We start from the raw sequence: 26,413 nt of genomic DNA, 5'->3' as shown, positions 1-26,413 counted from the left end.
AGAGCAGCGCTGGGCATTCAGCGCAGCTTCCTGTGCTAAAAACTGCTATTGTGGTTTAGTAAAAAGGAAGGGGGGTGGGTATTTGTCTATTTTTGTATGGTTGTTACTGAGGTGACAGTGCATAGAGTCATCTCCTTTGACTTCTTTGAAAATTCTAGGAATGATAATTAACAATTCTATGCGTACAGTGTGCATTGTGTTTTTTTTTAATTTGGTAGATCATTTTGACTTGGTCATTTTAAAAGTAGCTCGCGAGTCAAAAAAATGTGGGCACCCCTGGAGAAGAGTAAACATGGAATACCATAGGGGTCTGTACTGAGACCGGTGCTATTTAACTTATTTATAAATGATCTGGAAATTGGAACAAGTGAGGTGATTAAATTTACAGATGACATTAAACTGTTCAAAGTTGTTAAAACGCATGCTGATTTGTGAAAAATTGCAGGTGGACCTTAGCAAATTGGAAAACTTGGCATCCAAGTGGAAGATGAAATTTAATGTGGGCAAATGCAAAGTGATGCACCTGAATCACAGTTATCAGACCTTGGGGATTAGCGCCCAAGAAAAGGATCTGTGTATCATCGTAGACAATACGATGAAACCTTCCGCCCAATGTGAGGCGGCGGCCAATAAAGAAAACAGGATGCTAGGAATGATTAAAAAAGGGATGGTTAAGAAGACTAAGAATATTATAATGCACCTGTATTGATCCATGGTGCAAACTCATCTGGAGTATTGCGTTCAATTCTGGTCTCCTTGTCTCAAGAAAGATATAGTGGCGCTAGAAAAGGTTCAAAGAAGAGTGACCAAGATGGTAAAGAGGATGGAACTCCTTTCATATGAGGAAAGACTAAAATGGTTAGGGCTCTTCATCTTGGAAAAGAGACGGCTGAGGGGTGATATGAATGAAGTCTACAAAATCCTGAATGGAGTAAAACGGGTAAAAGTGGATCGATTTTTCACTCTGTCAAAAATTATAAAAGACTAGGGGACACTCGATGAAGTTACAGGGAAATACTTTTAAAACCAACAGGATATTTTTTTTCACTCAGAGAATAGTTAAGCTCTGGAACGCGTTGCCAGAGGGTGTGGTAAGAGCGGATAGCATAGCTGGTTTTAAGAAAGGTTTGGAGAAGTTCCTGGAGGAAAAGTCCATAGTCTGTTATTGAGAAGACATGGAGGAAGCCACTGCTTACCATGTATCGGTAGCATGGAATATTGCTACTCCTTGGGTTTTGGCCAGGTACTAGTGACTGTGAGAAAGGGCTACTGGGCTTGATGGACCATTGGTCTGACCCAGTAAAGCTATTCTTATGTACCCAAAGATATGTGCTCTTCCCTCCTTCTCTTCTCAGAAAGAATGCAAACTTTGACTTTTCCTCTCTTTATATATATATATATGATTTGTAGGGGACTGCTCCAAACAGACCCTTGAGCTGCTACATTTACCCTATAAAACTTGGTGAAAATATGAACCGATGACCAAATTGCCACCCGGCAAATCTCATCCAGAGGAATCTTCCTGGCTTCAGCTAGGAAGAAGCAATCCCTCACGTTGAATGTGCTCAAAGTGCAAAGCGAGACTGCCTACCGCAGGCAATGTAGCAGGACAAAATAGATGACCTGATCCATCTTGAAATGGTAACTGTGGATGCTGGCCTCCCCTTCTTAGCCAGATTTGTCAACACAATAAGGTTGTCCGATAGACATGGTTCAAGAGTCAATCCTTAGAGGCATCCCTGAGGACAGTGACTGGGGGTAAAGCCACCAGGACAGCTGCTGCGGGCTTCCATCGTCCAGGGCAGTCGAACATGCAGAGGATCCCTCTGTGGAAACCAGTGAGAGAGAAGAGAGTGCTCTCACCCAAGGAACCACTTCTTTCATAGCCGCCATTGATCCCAGGACCTGAAGATATTCCCAGGCCGACGGAGACTGCTGTGCCAGGAGAGTTGAAATTTGGCTCCCAAGTTTCGGTCTGCATGCTTCTAGAAGAAACACTCGACTTTTCTCCGTGTTCAATCAGAAACTGAATGGGCTACAGCTGACTCTTTTTCAGGTTGATAATCCATCCCAGGCCTTGAAAAGTTGTCAAGACGGTCTGAACTGCTCTCTGCTTTTTCCTGCGAAAGCACCTTGATAAGTCAGTCATCCAAGTAAGGGTGGACCAGTTTACGAAGGTGAGCCACCACTACAACCATCACCTGGGGGGGCTGTATCCAGACTGAATAGGAGTTTTGAACTGAAAATGGTCATTCGTTATAGCCACCCAAGCTGTCCGGAAGTCTTGAAGCCTGCCTCTGATTTTGCTCAGGGAGGATGGGCCTCAGGGAGGATGCAACTTCTTGGGATGACCCCCTGGGTGGGAGGTGAAGCCCTGGGATTTTCTATTTCTGAAGAATTTCTGCTGTGGACTCTGAAAGAACTTCTGGGACAAGGAATGGCAGGAGCCACGAAAGGCTTGCCCTTTAGAGGTCCTAGGCCTGCTGTCTGGGAATAACCGGGTGGCAACCCTGGAGACTAGCCATGAGGTCATCTAACCCCGGCCAAACAGCATATTGCCCCTGAAAGTGTGGATTTGGAGGTAGAATCCTAAGTCCAATGTCTGAGCAAAAGGATTCTGCAAGCATACACAGAATAAGCTGAGACTTTGCCAACTACTCAAAGCAGATGATACAAAGCATCAGCCACACTGCTTGCGTTTGTGTTCGGGACGGTTCACTTTGCTTGTCTTCTTTGCTGTTGGTTGCAATGCTTCTATTTCTATTGCGAAGTTGTTGTATATTTAGTTGCAGCTTGCCTTAACCAACATGATTAACAAAAAAGGTTCCACATGAAAGACTTCTCAGGAAACTACAAAGCCATGGAATAGAGGGAGATATATTAAGATGGATAGGCATATGGCTGGAGAATAGAAAACAGAGAGTGGACATAAAGGGGAAGTTCTCACACTGGGAGAAAGTGACTAGCAGTGTGCCCCAGGGCTCGGTACTTGGGCCCATCTTATTTAATATTTTCATCAATGACCTAGAAGAAGGAACATCCAGTGAGATCATCAAGTTTGCAGATGACACAAAGCTATGCCGGGCAATCAGATCGCAGAACGATAGCGAGGAACTCCAGAGTGACTTGTGGCAGTTAGAGAAATGAGCAGAGAAATGGCAGATGAAGTTTAATGTGGAAAAGTGTAAAGTAATGCATTTAGGCAGAAAGAACAAGGAACACAAATATAGAATGTCAGGTGCAACTCTGGGTAAGAGCGAACAAGAAAAGGACCTGGGTGTACTGATAGATAGGACCCCAAAACCGTCGGCACAATGCACGGCAACAGCAAAGAAAGCAAATAGAATGTTAGGCATGATAAAGAAAGAAATCATGAGTAGATCAGATAAAATTATAATGCCGCTTTATAGGGCAATGGTCAGACCACACTTGGAATACTGTGTCCAACATTGGTCTCCCAACCTAAAGAAGGATATAAAACTGCTGGAAAGAGTGCAGAGACAAGCAACGAAGCTAATAAAAGGTATGGAGAACTTGGAATACGAGGAACAACTTAAGAGACTGGGATTGTTCTCCCTTGAGAAAAGGAGACTGCGAGGGGATATGATCGAGACTTTCAAAATACTGAAAAGAATCGACAAAATAGAGCAGGAAAAAAAATTATTTACAATGCCAATGTGACACGGACAAGAGGTCATGGACTGAAGTTAAGGGGGGAACAAGTCCAGGACAAATATCAGGAAGTTCTGCTGCATGCAACAAGTGGTGGACACCTGGAATGCTCTCCCAGAGGAGGTTATTGCGGAATCCACCGTTCTAGGATTTAAAAGCAAACTAGATGCACATCTCCTTACGAGAGGCTTAGAGGGATATGGGTGACTAAAATTACGCCTGGCTTGGCCTCCGCGTGTACGGATCGCCGGACTTGATGGACCGAAGGTCTGATCCGGAGATGGCAGTTCATATGTTGTGCAGATAAGGACACAGCCTGCTAGCTGATTCAGAAGGCAGATGAAGTTTAATGTAGAGAAATGTAAAGTCTTGCATATAGGAAGCAGAAACAGCTATATGATGGGAGGGCTGATAATGGGTGAAAGTACCCTAGAAAAGGACTTGGGGGTAATAGTGGACAAGACAATGAAGCCGTCGGCACAGTGCGCAGCGGCCTCAAAGAAGGCAAATAGAATGCTAGGTATTATCAAGAAAGGTAATACAGCCAGAACGAAAGAGGTTATCCTGACGTTGCATTGGGCGATGGTGCGCCCACATCTGGAGTACTGTGTCCAATATTGGTCGCCGTACCTTAAGAAGGATATGGCATTACTTGAGAGAGTTCAGAAAAGAGGGACACAATTGATAAAAGGTATGGAAAACCTTTCATATGCTGAAAGATTAGCGAAACTGGGGCTCTTTTCCCTGGAAAAGCGGAGACTTAGAGGGGATATGATAGAGACTTACAAGATAATGAAGGGCATAGAGAAAGTGGAGAGGGACAGATTCTTCAAACTTTCGAAAACTACAAGAACGAGAGGGCATTTGGAAAAATTAAGAGGGGACAGATTCAGAACCAATGCTAGGAGGTTCTTCTTCACCCAAAGGGTGGTGGATACCTGGAATGCGCTTCCAGAGGGTGTGATAGGACAGAGTACGGTATTGGGGTTCAAGAAGGGATTGGATGATTTCCTGAAGGAAAAGGGGATAGAAGGGGATTACTATACAGGTCCTGGACCTGATGGGCCACCGCGTGAGCAGACTGCTGGGCAAGATGGACCTCTGGTCTGAACCAGCAGAGGCACTGCTTATGTTCTTATGCTGCAGCACCACCGACATAGGCTTGCCAGAGCAAGTTCATAAAGTCAGGTGTAAAGGACATAGAGGACGATTAGAGCACTTTCTTTTCGCCTTGGGGCCATTAGAGCACTTATTAGGCACTGGTACTGCATCATGGGAATCCAAGAGGGTAAACTCATCCCCTATCCATTCCAAAAAGCATTTGACAGCATTAATAAGGTGGTCAGAGACTGAACCTGAGGTTCCCACCTCCCCAGCATGTGCTACGGAACAATCAGCACAAGTGTCTCTTTGGGTGCCCAACCGGCACAAACCTGGCATGAATTCATATTATTGAAGCATGAGGGCTTTATCACTGGTGGTTAGAATAAAAAACGAGGTTTTTTGAAGAAGTTTGAGAACTTAGAATTCAGAAATGGCTGTAACTCCACTGGAGGACCTAAAGAGCAGTGATTTCTGGGGTGGGGGAACAAGGCTACTAAAACTATAACCTCAAAAACCACAATTTCAGAACCCCCACCCTAAACTGTCATGTGGGCTGTGACAGACCAGATGCTGGAAAAATGTGCTGCAGCCTGCCACAGCTCCTCTCAGGGTAACTGGAATTAGGTGAGGACCTCTGCCACCAGGAAAGCTGCCTCTTCTGATTCTTTAGCTACCAGTCAGGCCACAGCTAGTCCGAGCCTCAGTCCCCGGGGCCAGAATCCAAACACTGTGAAGAGAAGTGAGGAAAGTGCAGCTGACACCGTATGCACTACGAAGAAACACAATGGTGCCCCTACAGCCTGCACTAGTACTTCTAATCAAGCCAATGAGTGAGCAAACAGTAGGGGAAACCCTTGAGCTCCAAAATTCAAGCAGGCTGGCTGAGAAAGTCCCCCAAAGGATCCACCTGTCAGCTGCAGACCAAAGTCTCTTCTTATGCAGGCTAGGCAGTCACTGGAGCTAAACAGGAACACAAAATCCTGTGAAAAACTATAAAATATACATGAAAAACCCAAAAAAAAAAAGACCGAGCAGATCAAAGTAGCTCCTGCAGGCTTGCTTGCAGAAGAAATAACTGACTGGGGCAGCAGAAAGCAAGGAGAAGGAGGAGGTACCGAAAACAGTGAGCAGTATCTCTTGCAATGGACTTGTGGCAGCGGATGGAAGACCCTTGGCTCAGCATACCATCCCTGTTATACTGGAAATTTGATTTATTTCGGTGTCCTTTCAAACTCTCTGCCTGTTTTCAGTAAATTCAGTGGATCCTTTCCTTACTGCAGAGGGTTGGAGTAAAGGGCCAATATTCTGACTGGCGGGGAATCACGAGCGGTGTGCCACAGGGATCGGTGCTGGGGCCGTTACTCTTCAACATATTTATCAATGACCTGGAAAAAGAGGCAAAGTGCGAGGTCATAAAATTTGCAGATGATACCAAACTGTGCGGCAGAGTTAGGTCCAGGGAGGAGTGTGAGGACCTGCAAAGGGACCTGGAGAAGCTGGAAGACTGGGCAGACAAATGGCAAATGCGCTTCAATGTGGAAAAATGCAAGGTCATGCATATAGGGAAAAAGAACCCGTTGTTCAACTACAAATTGGGGGGGGGGGCATTGTTGGGAGACAGCAGACTTGAGAGAGACTTGGGTGTGCTGGTGGATGCATCACTGAAGCCATCTGCACAGTGCGCAGCAGCCTCGAAAAAAGCCAACAGGATGCTGGGCATCATAAAGAGGGGCATCACAACCAGGACGCGGGAAGTCATCATGCCACTGTATCGAGCGATGGTGCGTCCGCATCTGGAATACTGCGTTCAGTATTGGTCGCCATACCTCAAGAAGGATATGGCGGTGCTTGAGAGAGTCCAAAGGAGAGCGACGAAACTGGTAAGAGGGCTGGAACACTGCCCATACGCCGAGAGGTTGGATAGGCTGGGGCTCTTCTCCCTGGAAAAAAGGAGGCTCAGGGGAGATATGATAGAGACCTTCAAGATCATGAGGGGCATAGAGAGGGTGGATAGGGACAGATTCTTCAGACTGAAGGGGACAACAGGTATGAGGGGGCACTCGGAGAAACTGAAGGGAGATAGGTTCAAAACAAATGCAAGGAAGTTTTTTTTCACCCAGAGGGTCGTGGACACTTGGAATGCGCTGCTGGAGGAAGTGGTCGGGCAGAGTACGGTACAGGGATTCAAACAGGGAATGGACGGATTCCTGAGGGATAAAGGGATCGTGGGATACTGAGAGAAGTATCCAGGAAATAAGTATAGAATCCCGACCAGGTCGTGCATGTGCAAAACCAGAGGGTAGGACTTCGATGGGAAGATAGGACTTAAATGGGAAACCAGGGTGGCAAGGGGGCCCCTTCTGGTGATTCAGACAGGTGACCTGTTTGGGCCGCCGCGGGAGCGGACTGCTGGGCATGATGGACCTATGGTCTGACCCGGCGGAGGCACTGCTTATGTTCTTATGTACTCTCCTTAGCTTAAAACAACCCTTGTGGTCCAGTGACACCCCCACCCCGCTATCCCCTCAGTTTAAAAAACATGGCTGGTCTAGCAAATCCCCTCTCGAACCTTCACAGCAAATGGCCAGGGCCCCCACCTCAAGTACCTTCTAGATATAGGTATGAGGGATACCTACACCTTCCTGCCTCAGGGCCTTCCCTCTTCAAAATGGCCCTTCCTGTCTGGTACATCTTAGGATGCACTGAATGTGGCCTTGGCAGAAATGTGTGGCAAATGAAGTAAATACGTGCAATAAAAGAGCAAGTTTCAAGCATTATTTTTGTTCTTGATAGCATTCCTTCATTTAAACAAAAGTTATGAAGGTGGAAGTATTACTATATCCTAGCTATTTTACTGGTTTTATTGTGGTGGGTTTAAAATTGTTTCCCTAATTGAAGCAGTGCAATAGCTGAAATATTAAAATATCATCACTCCATACTGGGAAAAAGGACTTTAAGAGGATCAGTTCTGCCTGCCAGCATTCATACCATGTAAATCTTTACCTTTCCATCAGCCGTCACAGCAAACAGAGTTTGTTCACCACCAATTAACTGCACTGGTCTAAGAGTGGCAAGTGCTTCACATGGAGTTGGAACTTTGACTTTTGCACCTTCAATTCCACCTAGCTGCCCCCTATGGTTATGACCCCAACCATAGATTGTTCCGCTGCCTCCAGCAGAGAGATTCCAGTCATCAGGTCGCCTGCAGAATACATGGAAAGTTAACACATTGACATAGGGAAAGCTAAAACACTCCATGCAAAATTTAAAAAGTACCAGAAGAATGTCTGGCCTAAATAACAGAACTTTAAACATTTGAAAATTTCACAGTGAAGACAGGCTAGTCTTTATATGTAAATAATCTTTTAAATCAATATATTTATTTATTTAGATTTATATCCCATTCTCCCCAAAGAGCTCAGAACAGGTTTAAAGTTTACATTCATAGTGTTATAATATAGGGTTTACATATAGCAGTCTATTACCTATCAATGCTGGAAAGGTGTATGCCACTGAGATAACCTTTCCAATTCATTCTGTTTGTGTAGGTGTTGCATTGCTCTACATCCAGTCCCTTTCTCATCCCACCACCCCATATTCAATTTTTAGCCTTTTCCCCTCTCTATCAGTTGTCCTTCTTCCATTAAAGCTAAATCAAACCCTCAACTTCCACCCCAGCAATAGCCTCAGTCATGTCCTTAACCTCAATTATCCCTCAATCTTAATATCCCTCTCTTGTCTCATGAGTTGACAGCCTCCACATGAACAAGAGAGTTTCAGATGCCAGACTCTTATTAGCTGAAAAGGATTTGGTCCCAATTACTGCCTCATACACTCTGTCATTAGTAAGTCAGATGCATCTGGGGACAATATCTTAGAAAAAACATGTCCAATTTATTGTCAGCTCTACAACCCTTTTTATATCATTTTACACGGGTCAGTGTCGTCAGCATATGACGTAAGTACAAACCATATATGGACACAGATCACATGAAACTTTAAAAGAAATAACAAGCACCTTATTATCTAAAGGCTAAAGTCTAAAGGGTGCTCTGCTTAGCAGACACTTTCTTTATCTAAAGCTTCTTACAAATACAGCTGCGAAGACAATTGAGTTCACTTCACAACAGGATAAGAAAACATCTCTCAAACATAAAATGGCCTTGTAGTATATCAGCAAGAGAAAGAAAAACAAACAGGATCTGGATTTACAGCTTCAAACACAGTTTAAGAAAAACTACAAGACACATGAAACATGTCTCTTCATTAGTGATTCTGCAGCCTTCTACCACAGGGAAAGAGGTCGGGCTGGCTTGGGAGACGAGCTCCGCCTCTCAACGTCCCTAGCGGCGCTGATCTTTAAAATCTCCAATTCTTCAGGGCAGCTCCACTGCCAACTGGAGCTGCCCCAGTGACTCTGCAGCCTTCTGCCACAGTGAAAGAGGTTGGGCCAGTGTGGGAGATGAGCTCCATCTCCTGACATCCCCAGCAGTGCAGAGTGCTGCCATTTAGGGCAGTGCACCTAGTGGCGCCCTGCACAAGCCAAAGGCATGCTCCTTTGCACAGTGACTTCCAGCAAAAGAAACATTCAAACAAAACCACACCACCACAATTCACTCAATAGTCCAGTGACTCACCCAACCCTATTCACTCATCTCACACACCAGACAGCCCTCTTCCTCCCTTCTCCAGACACACACACACACACACATATACAAAAAAAACCCTCCATACCCTCTTCATTTTGTCCGGCTCCGCCTAAGATCTTCAAACCCTCAAAATGAAATTATCACTCATCCAAATTCTCCCAATACTTTGCCTCTTCAGCCTGGTAGCAGTACACTGCATATCCTCCAGCAACAACGTCCACCCCTCTTGGCACCCCAGATAACAGAGTTAAGATCCCTAGACCCCTCCCAATGCTTCTTCAAAGAGCATTGAAACCCACTGAAACCCAATACTCTGGAACAAAAACATCAATAACAAAAGACAGAGAAAACAATCCCTCATCAAACCATACATCAATCCACAATCTGTAAAACAATAGACAGCATCAAATAATGGAAATCCCCCTGCCTCCATCCACTGCATGTATATCAATGCAAGATCGGGGATAAACAAATGATTCCTCCTAAACAATCTAATCACAACCAACAACCTAGACCTCTCATTCATATCGGAAACATGGTAAAAGACCTAGATAGACCAGAACTCCCCCCACCTCTGCCCTCAAGGGTACAACATACTTCAGTTCCCTAGGAAACACAAGCGAGATGGTGGTCTAGCAATAATATACAAAAGCTCTTATATCATCACTGAGTTAGACTCAGCAACCCATTCAGATCTAGAATACCTTGCCTGTAAACTTCAAGACATGCCAATTCCACACTTAACAACATTGGAATCCTACTGATCTACAGACCTCCCAACTCTCAACCAAGCTCCATCCCCAAAATGATAGAAATAATAACTAACCTGGCATGCCAACACACCAAACTGCTCATCCTCAGAGATATCAACCTCACTCATGAATCTACCGAGAACAAAGATGTCTCCAAACTCAAAACACTGTTTGAAGATTACGAAATCACTGTCAAACCCTTGGGTCCCAGACATGAAAAAGGACACACCCTAGACATACTTGCATCTGCCCCCGCCAATCTTACAACCAACGTCAAATGGACTCTTAGTACCATGGACAGACTATTACCTACTAAATTTCTGCCTAAACTTCACTATGGAGAACCAGAACAACAAACCACCAAGGAAGTGAAACTAGTGTAAGAAAAGACAACACCAGATCACTTCTGGAACCTAGTAGAGAATTCCCTAATTCCCCCTTCAGACTGCACTACAACTGTGCTAACAAGCTTGAACCAAACCTTACCAACACACTGGACACTCTCACCCCCCTCCATCCCCGCAAAATAAAACAGAATCATAATTCTCCCAGGTTAACTGAATCACTGAGGTCTGATAAAAAAAACTATGCAGGCGACTGGAAAGGAAATGGCGGAAAAATAGAGCACAAGAACATAGAACACAATGGCGAGAGGCAATAAACAAATACAAAGCCAACATATCAGAGGCCAAGAAAAACTACTACGTCAGCACACTAGGTACAAAAACATTGGACAATAAAAAAATATTTCACCTGATGCGACAGCTCACAACTCCACCGAATCAAGAATCCAAGGGACACCTCAACAAAATTAGTGTTCAAGAACTAGCAGACTTCTTTCTCAACAAAATCAAAACTGTTCAAACTGAGGTAACCAAATTAATCACCACCGAGACACACATTCTCGATACGTCTCAACACCTCACTCAACCCACCAAAGGAGACCAAATCTGGGCTTCATTCTCCATCCTGTTCATCCCCGACACAAAAAACTACTATCCAAACTGTCCACACACTGCAACCCCCTGGACAACTGCCCCCTTATCTCCTCACTGCCACACCCGAACAAATCACCATCTGGATCACCAGCCTCCTCAATAGCTCCCATTACCAGAAGCAATGGGAAAAATAGCACTCCTATACCAAAATCACCAAAGGCAGATCTCTCTTCAGCCTCAAACTACAGAGACCCATTGCTGGCATATCCATTCTAACAAAAATCATCACATCGAGCAACATTCATGCCTCCACCCGTCCCAATTCGGATTCAGTCAACAACATAGCACAGAGCATCTCCTCACCTTAATCACAAAAACCAAACTTCTCATTACAGGTCGTCAAGCAATACTCCTCCAGTTTGACATTTCGGCAGCCTTTGATTCAGTGGACTATCACCTACTACTAACAAAACTGTCAGAAATTGGCATAATAGGCACAGTGCTAATGTGGCTCTCTGATTACCTACAAAACAGAGAATACATCATCAAAAAGAACGGAGAGATCTCCAACCCCTGGAAGGCCTTCTGTGGCATGCCACAAGGCTCCCTACTCCCCCATCTTATTCAACCTTTTCATGAGCTCTCTTGGAAACATCAAATTTGAAGACAAAAGCATAATGTCCTACGCAGATCACATTTTTCTCCTTATTCCCACAACCAACAATCAAATTGGACATCACCAACAAAATCTCACACAAAATTGAAAAAATCCAAAACTGGGCAACAACCAATAAACTAAAATTAAACACAACTAAAACCAAAGTTCTGTACTTCCACACAGCCCAAAAAGATGGCACCAGCAACCATCACCCTTCGATCAGGCAGGACCCTCTCTATGAACAAATTCTCCAAAATCCTAGGTTGCATTCTGGACTCCACACTTACCATGAAACCTCAAATCTCCAATTTCCAAAAGAAATCCCTCTTTACCTTGAGACAACTAAGACTAATCAGACCATACTTTCACCAACACCACTTTGCCTTAATTGTACAATTGATGATACTACCACAACTGGACTACTGCAACTCCATCTACATGGGAATCAACACTGCTCTAATCCATAAAATGCAGCTCATCCAAAACTCTGCTGGGAAAATACGACTGCTGAGAAAATACAACTTGGTCACTGCCTTCATCAAACAATTGCACTGGCTACCCATCCTATCACAAATAACATTCAAAATATCATGCATCATTCACCGCATACTTTATGGAAATTCAACAGCTGCTCTCATCCAGTTCTTCTCAATATGGTCCACTTCTCATAGAACCCTCAATAGGATACTACTAAATTTTCCCATCCACAAAAAAAGTTGCTTCCATATAGCATTCAGAGGCCTTTACATAAAATCTTTGAACAAATAAAGCAAAAAACAATTCAAAGTTGTGAAGAAAACGCATCCAAAAATATAAACCCATCTAACTTTTGACAGGGAAATTGTGTATGTACGTTACATTAATTGTATAAGACAGTGTCTCTCAAACTGTGCCATGGCATAGTGGTGTGCCCCAAAGAGATTTCAGGTGTGCCAGACTTTTATTTTTAAAAATTCTCTTCATAAGAACATAAGAATTGCCACTGCTGGGTCAGACCAGTGGTCCATCGTTTCTAGCAATCCTCTTGCATGGCAGCCCTTAGGTCAAAGACCAGTGCCCTATTTGAGTCTAGCCTTACCTGCGTATGTTCTGGTTCAGCAAGAACTTATCTAACCTTTTCTTGAATCCCTGGAGGGTGCTTTCCCCTATAATAGACTCTGGAAGAGCGTTCCAGATTTCTACCATTCTCTGGGTGAAGAAGAAATTTCTTAGGTTTGTAGGGAATCTATCCCCTTTTAACTTTAGAGAGTGCCCTCTCGTTCTTTCTACCTTGGAGAGGGTGTACAATCTCTCTTTCTCTATGAAGTCAATTCCCTTCAATATCTTGAATGCTTCGATCATGTTCCCTCTCAGTCTCCTCTTTTCAAGGGAGAAGAGACCCAGTTTCTCTAGCCTCTCATTGTACAGCAATTCCTTCAGTGCCTTAACCATTTTTGTCATTCTTCTCTGGACCCTTTCGAGTAGTACTATGTCCTTTTTCAGTGTTGGACGCAGTATTCCAGGTGGGAACGCACCATGGCTCTGTACAGCGGTATGATAACCTTTTCAGATCTGTTTGTGATCCCCTTCTTGATCATTCCTAGCATTCTGTTCGCCCTTTTTGCCGCCGTGGCGCATTGTGCGGAGGGCTTCATTGACTTATCTACAAGGACTCTCAAGTCCCTTTCCTGGGGGCTCTCTCTGAGTACAGCACCGGACATCCTGCATTTGTGCATATGATTTTTGTTACCTTGCATTTAGCCACATTGAACCTCATTTGCCATTTCACGGCCCATTCCTTGATTGTGTTTATGTCTCGTTGTAGGTCTTCGCAATCCTTCTGTGTCCTCACTACTCTGAATAACTTTGGGCTCCTTTTACTAAGGCGCGCTAGCGTTTTTAGGGCACACACAAGATTAGCATGCGCTATAACACGCGCTAGCTGAAAAATTGCCGCCTGCTTAAAAGAAGGTGGTAGCGGCTAGCGCACACACTAAAACCACTAGCGCACCTTTATAAAAGGAGTCCTTTGTATTGTTAATCACCTCACTTGTACCAATTTCCAGGTCATTTATAAATATGTTGAAGAGCATGGGCCCGCACAACGAACCCCTGTGGCACTCCATTCGTGAAGCTTCTCCAGTCCGAGTATTGTCCATTTACCTCCACTCTCTGTTTCCTATCCACCAACCATTTTTTAATCCACGTGAGTATATCACTCTTGATTCCATGGCTTGCAATTTTTCGAAGTAGACGTTCATGCAGGATCTTGTCGAGCGCCTTCTGAAAATCTAGATATACAAGGTTGACCGGGTCACCCTTGCCTATCTGCCTGTTTACTCCCTTGAAGACGTGCAGTAAGTTTGTAAAGCAAGATCTTCCTTTGCTGAAGCCGTGCTGGCTTCATCAGATTGTGCCTGTCAAGGTGATCAATAGATGACATGTACGTCGCGTACGAAGAGTCTGTCAATGTTATGAGCATCTGACACATAAAGATACAACTACCCAGGCAAACATCATTCTTTGATATGATTGGCCCTTGAAAACTAAAGGCAAGCAATTTTTTTTATTTTTTATGCAGTACTTGAGCAACAAAGCAATCGAGGCTTTGTTACCATTTGGATCTTCTTATCTTTGCGAACTTGGATTTTCAGCTCTGACAGAAATTAAATTGAAAAAAAGAGAAATGTAGATGGTGGATGATGAAATGCATGTTCGCTTGTCAACTATTGAGCTGCGTTTTGAGTTAATTTGCACTCAAAAACAAGCACATCCATCGCTTTGATTAACGATTCTATTCTATTTACTTTATTATTATTTTTTTTTAAGTTTCTATACCGTTTAAAACTAAACGGTTTACATAGTTAACCGTATTTTTCGGCCCATAAGATGCACTTTTTCCAACCCCAAAAAGGGGGACCGAAAACACCGCATTTTTAAAATGGCGGTGGTCCAGCGTGGTCTCCTTTTGGACGGCTGCCTCTCTGCAGAGCAACAAACAACGCAGAAGCGCAACTTTGTGCTTCCTGCCTAGTCCCGTGCCGCTCTGTGATGGCTGCAGTCAGTAACTGACTGCAACCATCACAGAGCGGCGCGGGACCAGGCAGGAAGCGCAAAGGTCACGCTCCTGCATTGTGCATTGCTCTGCAGAGAAAGGCATTCATATAGCAGGAGACCGAGCTGGACCACCATTTAAAAAAGGTATCGAGGGGGGGGGTGTTTTGGTATTCCTTTAAATAGTATTTTACTGACCATGACTGATGGAAGAAATGAACCATGTGGAAAGAAGACAACATTTTTATTTAATTTCCTGCCTCATTGACACGAACCATGATATATAGAGCTGAAACATCTCTAGCTCCCATGTGTTGTTAATCCTTGCAGATTAATCAGTGGATCCTTCAAGGTGGCCATTCATTGATAACCTTTGTAAAGAGCTGCACCTACTACAGCAACAAACTTCTCCCAGGCAGCTTGTACTTCCATTGTGAAAGCTGCAGCGGCTCTGAGCTGCAGGCTGCTTCGGGAAGCCCTCCCAGCACAAGATGCACCTACGTGTAGAGGAGGAAAAACCAAGAAGAAAAAAATTCTGAACCAAATTTTTTTTTTCCTGTGGCTAGTTATTTATTATCAAATGGTTCAATACAGGTTTTCAAGATGAACCAAATTTTTTTTTCTTGGTTTTTTCCTCCTCTACAGGTGAGTGTGTCTTATGGTCCGGTGCATCTTATGGTCTGAATATGGCACATAAAGTTATAAAAAACATAATTAGACAAACAAACAAATAATCCTCAAAGAACATATTTTATGTTTTCCAAAAACCAATAAAATTTTTTTGAACTGAAAAAAAAAAAAAATAACACCAAAGGCTTATACAAAGGGTCATGAATGATTCATCAACAACACTAAAGAAATTAATGACTATAAAAAGTGTCTACAAATAATTGTGTCTTGAGTAGTTTTCTAAAACTACCCTTTTCATAGCATTTTCGTATTTGGCCCACAAGGGCACAGCAGAATGTCATTTTACTAGTCTCCACAAGCTTCGGGCTAGCACTTGTTTTCAGTAAAGCTAAGTTCTCAGAATGTAATGATCTATTTTGTGAATAATTAGACATGTTCTTGAACAATTCAGGTATGGTTCCATACATAAATTGATGGCAAATCATCACTGCTTTATATTGTATTCTGAAAACAACTTGTAGCCAGTGCAATTGGCTTTAAATAACTCTCAAATTCGATTTCTGTTGGTTTTGCAATTTTATAATTTCAATTATAATGTGCCACAAAAAAATTTGTTCCATTTAGTGTGCCATGAAGAACATTTGCTCAGTTTAGTATGCCAGAGCTAAAAAAAGTTTGAGAGACACTTGTATAAGAAAACATATATGCAGACTTCCCTTTTATGTTCAAACTTTTATTATTGGATAAAATTACCCTACAGTTACACTTGTTTCACGCATGCACAGAGGCCAGAAAAACAGCCATGGAACTGAAACATAATAAAGAAACAGGCCGGAGAAACTCGTGAGGCCTGCCACAAAAGGGGGGGGCCTCATGGGTCAGGGTAGGAGCAGGGACCAATAGGGGAAAATGGGTGGGGGCAAGGGGAGCGGCAGGCAAATTTGATTAAGTCTCTCCCCGTGCAGCCATCTTTTCAGCAGCGTGCCGGGAGGAAGAGGACCTACCTGCCTGCCTGCCCGTGATTACCTCGTTCTGGTCCATGCTTACCTCTCGTCCTCACTTCCTGCATGGTCTGCAGCGCCGATGAGGTCCAGCCTGCTCGTCCTTGCCTGATTTCGATGTCCAGCAGGGAGATGGTGATTGAGCGGCAGTGCGGAGCTTCAGGAGCGGGACCAAGGCTGCCATAGCGTGAGGAGCATGAAGTGGTGCCGGGTGGGCGTTGGAGATTTGTTCTTTCCCCTGGGCAGGGGCAGAATCCTCGCGATTGCTGCCAGCCGTGATGTTCAGGGGTTGGGGGTTTGCTCGGCGCACAGGGGTTTGGGGCTGGTGGCTGGAGCCGTAGCGGCAGAGCAGAGTTGGGCAGCAGTGCGGGGTTTTGGCTTCCTGAGTCCAGCGTCGGCCTGAGCAGCCCGACCAGGAGCAAAAGGATACCCTGCTGTCTGTTTGTCAATGCTTGGTGTTTCCGGGTGGGACAGGTGCGGTGCATCGGTGGTTTCTTCCCTCTCAGGGTAGAAAGGGCATCCATGTGGTGTTGCAGTACTCCACTGTGGGACCAGCCCCGCTGAAAGGAAGGAAGCAGGTAGGCAGTAAAGGTGTTCCTTGTGGAGTACATTGTTTTTATCCCTCCCCATTGCAGCTGGGTCCCAAAATCTCCCTTGGCGGCTGAGTTGGGCAGAAGCCGCTGCGGCCGAGTCGTGAGAGCCGCGATTTCAGAGTGTGAGCACATGGAGGCAGTGGTGTCCGTATTCACACCTGCAGGTTAGGCCTCTATGATGTCATCAAAGCCTGAACCATTGTCTCAAGAAATCTTTCTGCTGAACAAGAGATTTTTCCAGCACGAATTGCAAGAAGAAAGAAGTACACAGCTTTGCTGTTTCTGCCTGATGCATTATGGGTATGTACCAGAATGTTACTATGCAAGGACATCTATCTGTGCCTTCATAATGGGACTGTGTGAGTCTTGGATAAATTATCCTGTTCTTATCTGTCTAACGGCCCTGGGTCTACCAGCCTATGATACTTTCCACAGAAAGGCTATTCATCCAAGTTCTGTTTCTGGATTGGTCCGAGGAGGTCATCTGATGAGATCCAAGAAAGAAGGTGCTAATTAATTAGTTAGTCTGTGATGAGGTGCGGGGAAACTCACATCTTCCCACAGGTGTTCTATACGTAACCTTTTTCTTTTAATAATTAGACCTGTAAGTTACCTCGTGTGACACTCTGCCTAAGAGAGAGAAATTCGGACTTTTTAAACAGCTCTGAATTCAGCACGGATAGGAACTTGTTTGCTGATGATTTATTGCCTTACCCAGAACTGACCAACACGTACCTTTAACAAAGGACTTCTTCCATCTACCACGGCTGACAAGAAAATATTCCATTTCACCTAATTGTGCCGGAGAGGCTGATTAAGGGTGAGCATACGGAAATTACCGTATTTTCGCGGATATAACGCGCGCGTTATACGTGATTTTACGTACCGCGCATACCCCTCGCGCGGTATATGCCTGAGCGCGGTATACAAAAGTTTTTAAACATAGTTCCCACCCCGCCCGACGCCCGATTCACCCCCCCAGCAGGACCGCTCGCACCCCCACCCCGAACGACCGCTCGCACGCGCTCCCACCCGCACCCGCATCCACGATCGGAGCAAGAGGGAGCCCAAGCCCTCTTGCCCGGCCGACTCCCCGACGTCCGATACATCCCCCCCCCCGGCAGGACCACTCGCACCCTCACCCCGAAGGACCGCCGACTCCCCAACAATATCGGGCCAGGAGGGAGCCCAAACCCTCCTGGCCACGGCGACCCCCTAACCCCACCCCGCACTACATTACGGGCAGGAGGGATCCCAGGCCCTCCTGCCCTCGACGCAAACCCCCCCCCCCCAACGACCGCCCCCCCCCCCAAGAACCTCCGCCCGTCCCCCAGCCGACCCGCGACCCCCCTGGCCGACCCCCACGACACCCCCACCCGCCTTCCCCGTACTTTGTGTAGTTGGGCCAGAAGGGAGCCCAAACCCTCCTGGACACGGCGACCCCCTAACCCCACCCCGCACTACATTACGGGCAGGAGGGATCCCAGGCCCTCCTGCCCTCGACGCAAACCCCCCTCCCTCCAACGACCGCCCCCCCCCAAGAACCTCCGACCGACCCGCGCCCCCCCTGGCCGACCCCCCCACCCCCCTTCCCCGTACCTTTGGAAGTTGGCCGGACAGACGGGAGCCAAACCCGCCTGTCCGGCAGGCAGCCAACGAAGGAATGAGGCCGGATTGGCCCATCCGTCCTAAAGCTCCGCCTACTGGTGGGGCCTAAGGCGCGTGGGCCAATCAGAATAGGCCCTGGAGCCTTAGGTCCCACCTGGGGGCGCGGCCTGAGGCACATGGGCCAAACCCGACCATGTGTCTCAGGCCGCGCCCCCAGGTGGGACCTAAGGCTCCAGGGCCTATTCTGATTGGCCCACGCGCCTTAGGCCCCACCAGTAGGCGGAGCTTTAGGACGGATGGGCCAATCCGGCCTCATTCCTTCGTTGGCTGCCTGCCGGACAGGCGGGTTTGGCTCCCGTCTGTCCGGCCAACTTCCAAAGGTACGGGGAAGGGGGGTGGGGGGGTCGGCCAGGGGGGTCGCGGGTCGGTCGGAGGTTCTTGGGGGGGGGCGGTCGTTGGAGGGAGGGGGGTTTGCGTCGAGGGCAGGAGGGCCTGGGATCCCTCCTGCCCGTAATGTAGTGCGGGGTGGGGTTAGGGGGTCGCCGTGGCCAGGAGGGTTTGGGCTCCCTTCTGGCCCAACTACACAAAGTACGGGGAAGGCGGGTGGGGGTGTCGTGGGGGTCGGCCAGGGGGGTCGCGGGTCGGCTGGGGGACGGGCGGAGGTTCTTGGGGGGGGCGGTCGTTGGGGGGAGGGGGTTTGCGTCGAGGGCAGGAGGGCCTGGGATCCCTCCTGCCCGTAATGTAGTGCGGGGTGGGGTTAGGGGGTCGCCGTGGCCAGGAGGATTTGGGCTCCCTCCTGGCCCAATATTGTCGGGGAGTCGGCGGTCCTTCGGGGTGGGGGTGCGAGTGGTCCTGCCGAGGGGGGAGAAGAATCGGACGTCAAGGGGGGGCATCAGGCTTTCAGGATGGGGACAGGACTTCAAGGGGGGACAGGCAGATCTTCAAGGGGGACAGGCAGACCTTCAAGGGGGACAGGACTTCAAGGGGGGACAGGCAGACCTTCAAGGGGGGACAGGCAGACCTTCAAGGGGGGACAGGACTTCAAGGGGGACAGGCACGGAGAGGCGGGGCAGTGCACCGAAAGTCAGGGTGAGTCGGGGCAACCAGATGAGAGTCGGGGAGGGCGAAAGGAGAGTCGGGGTGGCCAGAGGAGAGTCGGGGAGAGCGAAAGGAGAGTCGGGGTGGCCAGAGGAGAGTCGGGCAGCATGCGCGTTATATGCCTGAGCGCGGTATAGAAAAGTTTTTGTACATATCATCGTGATTTCTGCGCGCTATACCCCTGTGCGCGTTTTACAACGGTGCGCGTTATATCCGCGAAAATACGGTACTGTCTTATTAGCTTGGGAATTAGATAAGGATCCAATTGTGATAGGACAAGGGTGGTAAAGCTCCATTGGTGATAATATAATCATTTGCTAATCAGGGATTATTATTATAAGGAATTGTTTAGTGTGTGTATAACAAGTAGAATTACTTAATTGTCTAACAATTAGATTGTGATAATTATGTACTGAGTTTCATTTGTGTAATCAGATATTTTTAAATATTGCAGCTGGCTTGTGAATTATATTTTTCTATTTTCATAATAAAGATATTTCTCATTAGCCTGGATTTTGTGTCGTATAAATAGACCAAGATATTTGAACTTGGATCAGAGTTTATGATTTTCCCTAGACAAGCTTAACAGAGACGTAACGTGTTTATGAAACTGCTGAGTGAACCATAAATCTTCCTACAGACCGTATGGTCTGCCGGGTGAAATCCAGTTTCTGGTTCTGTGGGGCAGATTAAGGGAGGAAGGCCATGTTGGTGGTTTGGCGCACATAAGGTGTTAGTCCTGGCGTCTCCCAGGCGCAGTTGGTCAGCAGGGCGAAGTTGCAGTCCTCTTCTCTACTCACCGATTCCAGCGTCGGCCTGTCACCACTGGGCAGTTTGGGGGAGCTGCCGGCTGGCCACTCACACGGGTGGGTGGGGGGGAATCCAAAACCTGCTTTCAGTTATGAGTCTGGCAATTTAAAAGTCTTTAACTTTGGCTGCTGGTGGCTCAGAAGTAAAAATTCAGCTATTAAAGTGCAGGGTAGCAAGGTTCAAACCCCACATGCAATACTAGCTTTCAAGAATATATACAGTGGTGCCTCGCATAACGGACGCCTCGCACAGCGAACGCTGCGCACAACGAACTTTATGTCTTGATCCGTACAACGAACTTCGTTTCACACAACGAAGTCGCCCGAGCTGCATCCTTCCGCGCAGGCACTGCTTAACTGCCCTCTCTCCGCCTGGCTCCCTCTTGCCCCCCCGACTCCCCGACACGATCGGGGCAAGAGGGAGCTCAAGCCCTCTTGCCCCCCGACTCCCCGACACGATCGGGGCAAAAGGGAGCCCAAGCCCTCTTGCCCCGCCGATTCCCCAACTCCCCGACAATATCGGGCCAGGAGGGAGCCCAAGTCCTCCTGGCCACGGCGACCCCCTAACCCCACCCTGCACTACATTACGGGCAGGAGGGATCCCAGGCCCTCCTGCCCTCGACGCAAACCCCCCTCCCCCCAACGACCGCCCCCCCCAAGAACCTCCGACCGCCCTCCCAGCCGACCCGCGACCCCCCTGGCCGACCCCCACGACACCCCCAACCCCCTTCCCCGTACCTTTCTGTAGTTGGCCGGACAGACGGGAGCCAAACCCGCCTGTCCGGCAGGCAGCCATCGACGGAATGAGGCCGGATTGGCCCATCCGTCCCAAAGCTCCGCCTACTGGTGGGGCCTAAGGCGCCTGGGCCAATCAGAATAGGCCCGGGAGCCTTAGGTCCCTCCTGGGGGCGGGGCCTGAGGCACATGGGCCCAACCCGACCATGTGCCTCAGGCCCTGCCCCCAGGAGGGACCTAAGGCTCCCGGGCCTATTCTGATTGGCCCAGGCGCCTTAGGCCCCACCAGTAGGCGGAGCTTTGGGACGGATGGGCCAATCCGGCCTCATTCCGTCGATGGCTGCCTGCCGGACAGGCGGGTTTGGCTCCCGTCTGTCCGGCCAACTACAGAAAGGTACGGGGAAGGGGGTTGGGGGTGTCGTGGGGGTCGGCCAGGGGGGTCGCGGGTCGGCTGGGAGGGCGGTCGGAGGTTCTTGGGGGGGGCGGTCATTGGGGGGAGGGGGGTTTGCGTCGAGGGCAGGAGGGCCTGGGATCCCTCCTGCCCGTAATGTAGTGCAGGGTGGGGTTAGGGGGTCGCCGTGGCCAGGAGGACTTGGGCTCCCTCCTGGCCCGATATTGTCGGGGAGTTGGGGAATCGGCGGGGCAAGAGGGCTTGGGCTCCCTTTTGCCCCGATCGTGTCGGGGAGTCGGGGGGCAAGAGGGCTTGAGCTCCCTCTTGCCCCGATCGTGTCGGGGAGTCGGGGGGGCAAGAGGGAGCCAGGCGGAGAGAGGGCAGTTAAGCAGTGCCTGCGCGGAAGGATGCAGCTCGGGCGACTTCGTTGTGTGAAACGAAGTTCGTTGTACGGATCAAGACATAAAGTTCGTTGTGCGCAGCGTTCGCTGTGCGAGGCGTCCGTTATGCGAGGCACCACTGTATTATATCAGGTTGTTTATTCATATTAGTGCACTGATAAGGGCAGAGTCATGGATTTAGCAAGGTATTGCCTTATGAAATTATATAAGTTAATTACCTACCATTGCTGCCACTTAATGTCATGCCTTGTATTTTAATTGGAGAGGTTCATGAATCCGCTCAATCAGGGATAGTCATGGCCTTAATTATGCCATGCACTGACTTAATGTGGATGCATGTTAATGGTTAAGCCTAGCTGACTATGCGTGCAGACAAAACCATTGATTAGCATTGGAAGTAAAGGTACGTTACTGAGGTTGATGACTTGAGCTGGGTTTGGGGTCCCACACATGGAAAGCGGCCTAGTGGGTCCTGTGTCAGAATCCAAACCACGTTGGCAGGGGAGCACAGGAGCTGTTTGTGAATTTTGTCACAGGCAGGCTCACTGCCAATGCCTTGTGATGATGCTCTGTTTGGCTTTCTCAGCAGATATGGCATAATTTCAGGCTGCTGGTGAGCATATATATTGCACAGGTTATTTAGGTTCCAACACCAATTAGAACATGGAATTCTCTCTTCCCAATTTACCTTCTGAAGCTGGCTTCACTGTAAGATGGCATTGGCAAGGTGCATGATGCCATTGGCAAGGTGCATGATGTTGCCACAGCTTGTTCATGATGCCTTGGCTTGATTCTCATGGAGCTCCTGTATTGGGTTATGATTTAGGCAATTTCCAATGTGCTACAGTTCTCCACAGTTATTGTGATCCACACAGATAGAAGCCTTGCGATATAGCCTTCTACCATTGACAAGAATGTTTTTCTCAATCCATCTACAAACCATAGGTTGCACAGGCAGCCTGTGCAACCTATGGTTTGTAGATGGGCATTGCACAATCTCAAAGCTGAATCCTCTGAATAAGGCATTCACAATCCTTCCGAATTGGCTTCTGAAGATGTCTTTCACCATGAGATTTAACATGTACGGTCTTTCACCTTGAGAGGTCACATGCACGGTTACTGAATGCATGGAACCTTTAGTTCAGTCTCAATGCATCTGTATTGAGTTGGTCATGATTTTTAGGTGATGCTCCAAATACTGGATTTCTCCACAGTTTATTGTGTCCATGCTATCAGAAGCTTTGCTGTATAACCCTCTTCTATGGACTCCCATTTGGCCGAAATCAGCCGGCTTGTAGACTGTCATCGCATTAATTGTAGCATATTTGTTGTTTAGGTAGGAACAGGGGCTGGCCATGTTTCCTCCAAATCTGTATGTAGCACCTTTCACCATCGACATCAAATGTTTTACCTGGTGGCAAGCTCTAATCACTGTGATGATGTATTCAATTAACTTATACAGCCTCACTTCACTGTCAGCTTTCCAGTTCATATTCCCAATGCTTTTCTTTGACTATTCGGTGAACATAGGTGGCTTTTCTCTGGCTTAGGTACAGTTGTCCTCTGGCTTAGACTTTTCACATTCTTTCCATTATTTTGCATCCTGATGCCTCTTTCCATCATGTTGCAGCAGGATGCCTTAATCATACGATACACCAATTCCAGCTACATTTTGATTCCGTTGTCTAATAATATCCTCTAGATGTCACTCCTTGTGTCGCTGAATGGGATGTTGAAATATTCGGTCATTTGCGATATAGTTTTGCGTCAAGTGGGCTAAGGACAGCAGCTTCAGGAATTGATGGGATTTCAGGGGATATCCTGGGTTTTTAGGGGTATGAGGATGTATTTGGAAACGCTGACGAGGACACTCCAAAATGGGGCCTTTATGACATGGATTTATTCTCATTTGTGCAACGGCTGATATGGCTCCAGTTAGGGTTTATTCTCATTCTATACCTTCAGAGATGCTTGGGCTTCATGGCTTCCTTCATCTACTGAAGCACATCACTTGTTAAAGTCTTGGCATCATTCCATATCTCTTCAGCCTATGCAGGTCAAAGCCAGTGGTCACCTCCACAACTAATCCTGTTTTAGTTAGTGTACGCAAAACTGAAGATTTCCATCCTAGGCACCCATAATGTTTGATTTTAAACTTGCCATTTGGAGAACCAGATGGACAGGAAATGTTCATGGTGGTGGGGCAATGCCATTCAATTGCACTTCCCCTTCACCTGGGGTAGTCAACATTGGTGTTTCTGTAGCTGAGCTAGCTGTTTCCTTCTTGCAGTTATGGTCTGAATTATCAATGCACTGATAGCGGTTGATTATCATACATTTTAGTCCAGGACCACGGGTCAGGATGTGGAGCATCTTATGTCGTAATTGTCTCATTAGTCACAAATATGGCCTGAAGCGCTTTGTTGGGTAAGGCACCAGTCGCGGAGAGGCCCACTTGTAAGGGCGATGTTCAAAGTGGTGTAATGGCATTCAACAGCGCCTCACACGACTGATCTTGCTGTCTCGGCAGTTATGGCTTGAATTATCTTTGTTGAGCAAGGCGCGGGTCATGGTTGGGCATCATTTGCCCCAAGCTCCCATGCAAAGCCCATGGGACTTCACACCACTTTCATTACAGCTATCTTTCGCGTGTTCACACATTCTCAAATGCGTGAACCATCCCTAGGTTTCTTTGTGGGGCATCAAATTTTATTCGGCCATCCTCCGATGTGAGAGTGGTAGGGAGTGGAGTCCACTCCCTCGCACACAGCAATGATGCAGATTATGTCGCAGAGTTATATGCTGAGGCACACCTCTGGTGTGGTCCCACAGTACCAATGGCCGAGAAAGGGTAAGAATGTGGTAACAAGATAAGCAGGGATGTTTAACTCATACAACAGAGTGGAACAGAGGAAGCACGACATTCAGGTGTGCACACTCCTAAGGGTGAAACATTTGGCAGGTAAGACCTAGACCTTCATTAGCAACATTCGGGGAGCACTGGACTGGTCGCTCCTGCAGGAGGCCGCAGCAGGCATGCCTAGGGTGGGGACTCTCAGCAAGTGAGGAGTCACTTCCTCGAGTTATGGTAGGATTGGGGACCCAGGGGTGGCCACGAGATGAGCAGAGGGGATCTATGTAGGAGGAAGGGGACTAGGATTGGGGCCACTCTAAAGTGAGGGCTCCTACCCCTCGATGGCTAATTGGCTAATAAGAAACCCCTCTTGGATGGAGAGGCATGTCCGAGAAGTGACCAGCGGTACCCACTCGCTTGAACGGTGCAAGTGGGCAGGAGCAGTCAACGGGCCTGAGAAGCTTGGACAGCGAATCGGGTCAAGTGGGAGTAGAGCACGGCTTGAACGGCGGTGCCTACTCATATACAACCAGCTACACGTTTGAAATGACTAATGCAAATGGCAGAGGCCAGTTTTCCCCTGTTTTAGGTGATAGCATGGTCTCCCAGGTCGAGATTAGGACAGCTAGTATGGGGTAGAATTCAGTGATAGATACAGTAGTTATTGCTAGTGAAAATTGTTATACCTATTAGAGGAACTGAGTTGTATGCTAGTGATAATTACTGTATTGCTTGATGTTATGTAACCATGCTGTGGCCTACAATAAACTTTCCATAGCGAAAATTAATCTTGGGTTCAGACTGCATTTTGTTGGGAGGGGGGAGGGCATGGGCAGGGTGACCCGTCTGAGGCCTCCCAATTTTGTGCCTGGTTAGAGATGGAAGAAACACATATGCTCTCTCTTACTCTCATTAGAGAATCTATCTGAAAAAGTCTCTTGTTTTCACCCTTGCCTATAGGCAGCAGATTGCTTTTTTTGTTTGGGGAGTTGGGGGCCCAAAAGCTCTACCATAGACTCCACCCAAGCTCCACCCCAGACCCAACCCTATAATTATAGTACTAATTGTAATGTCTTGTCTTCAATTAATTCTTCAAATACACACAATATTATTAACAATACATAATGGTAACCACATAATTAAACTACACAAAGCACACTGTATGCAGAGAAAATTTTAATTAACTATCATTTACTGTATATTCTGCTTTATTCTGAGAAGTCAAGGCAGATGCAATGTGACCTCAGTAACTGCTACAGAAAATTCCCCTTCAGTGCCAAATAAGTAATACAAAACCCTGCAAAGAGCACAATAACAGCCTAATGGTTCATCTAGCACAATATCCTATTTCCTTTTTAAAAAAAAATATTTAATTTTAATAAACAACATACATTGCATAAACTGCGAAGTGTTGTGAGTTCTTCAGTGCCCACTCTCAACACAAATCACTGCAAAATACAGTAAGTGGTAGGACAGTGGTTTTCCCT

General features: G+C 47.1%; 1 protein-coding gene across 1 annotated transcript in view; it reads right to left on the bottom strand.

The window, feature by feature from the left end:
• The window catches only part of HERC2 (HECT and RLD domain containing E3 ubiquitin protein ligase 2), a 3,346,202-nt gene that overhangs the window by 481,994 nt on the left and 2,837,795 nt on the right, over positions 1-26,413 (bottom strand). Inside the window, 1 exon segment of the mRNA XM_033948978.1 lies at positions 7,780-7,978. Within this exon segment, the coding sequence (XP_033804869.1) occupies positions 7,780-7,978 (199 nt within the window).

Source organism: Geotrypetes seraphini, chromosome 6 (assembly GCF_902459505.1).
Source record: "Geotrypetes seraphini chromosome 6, aGeoSer1.1, whole genome shotgun sequence".
Classification (NCBI taxonomy): Eukaryota; Metazoa; Chordata; class Amphibia; order Gymnophiona; family Dermophiidae; genus Geotrypetes; species Geotrypetes seraphini.
The sequence above is the reverse complement of the archived record's forward strand: the minus strand, read 5'-3'. Positions and strand labels throughout refer to the sequence as shown.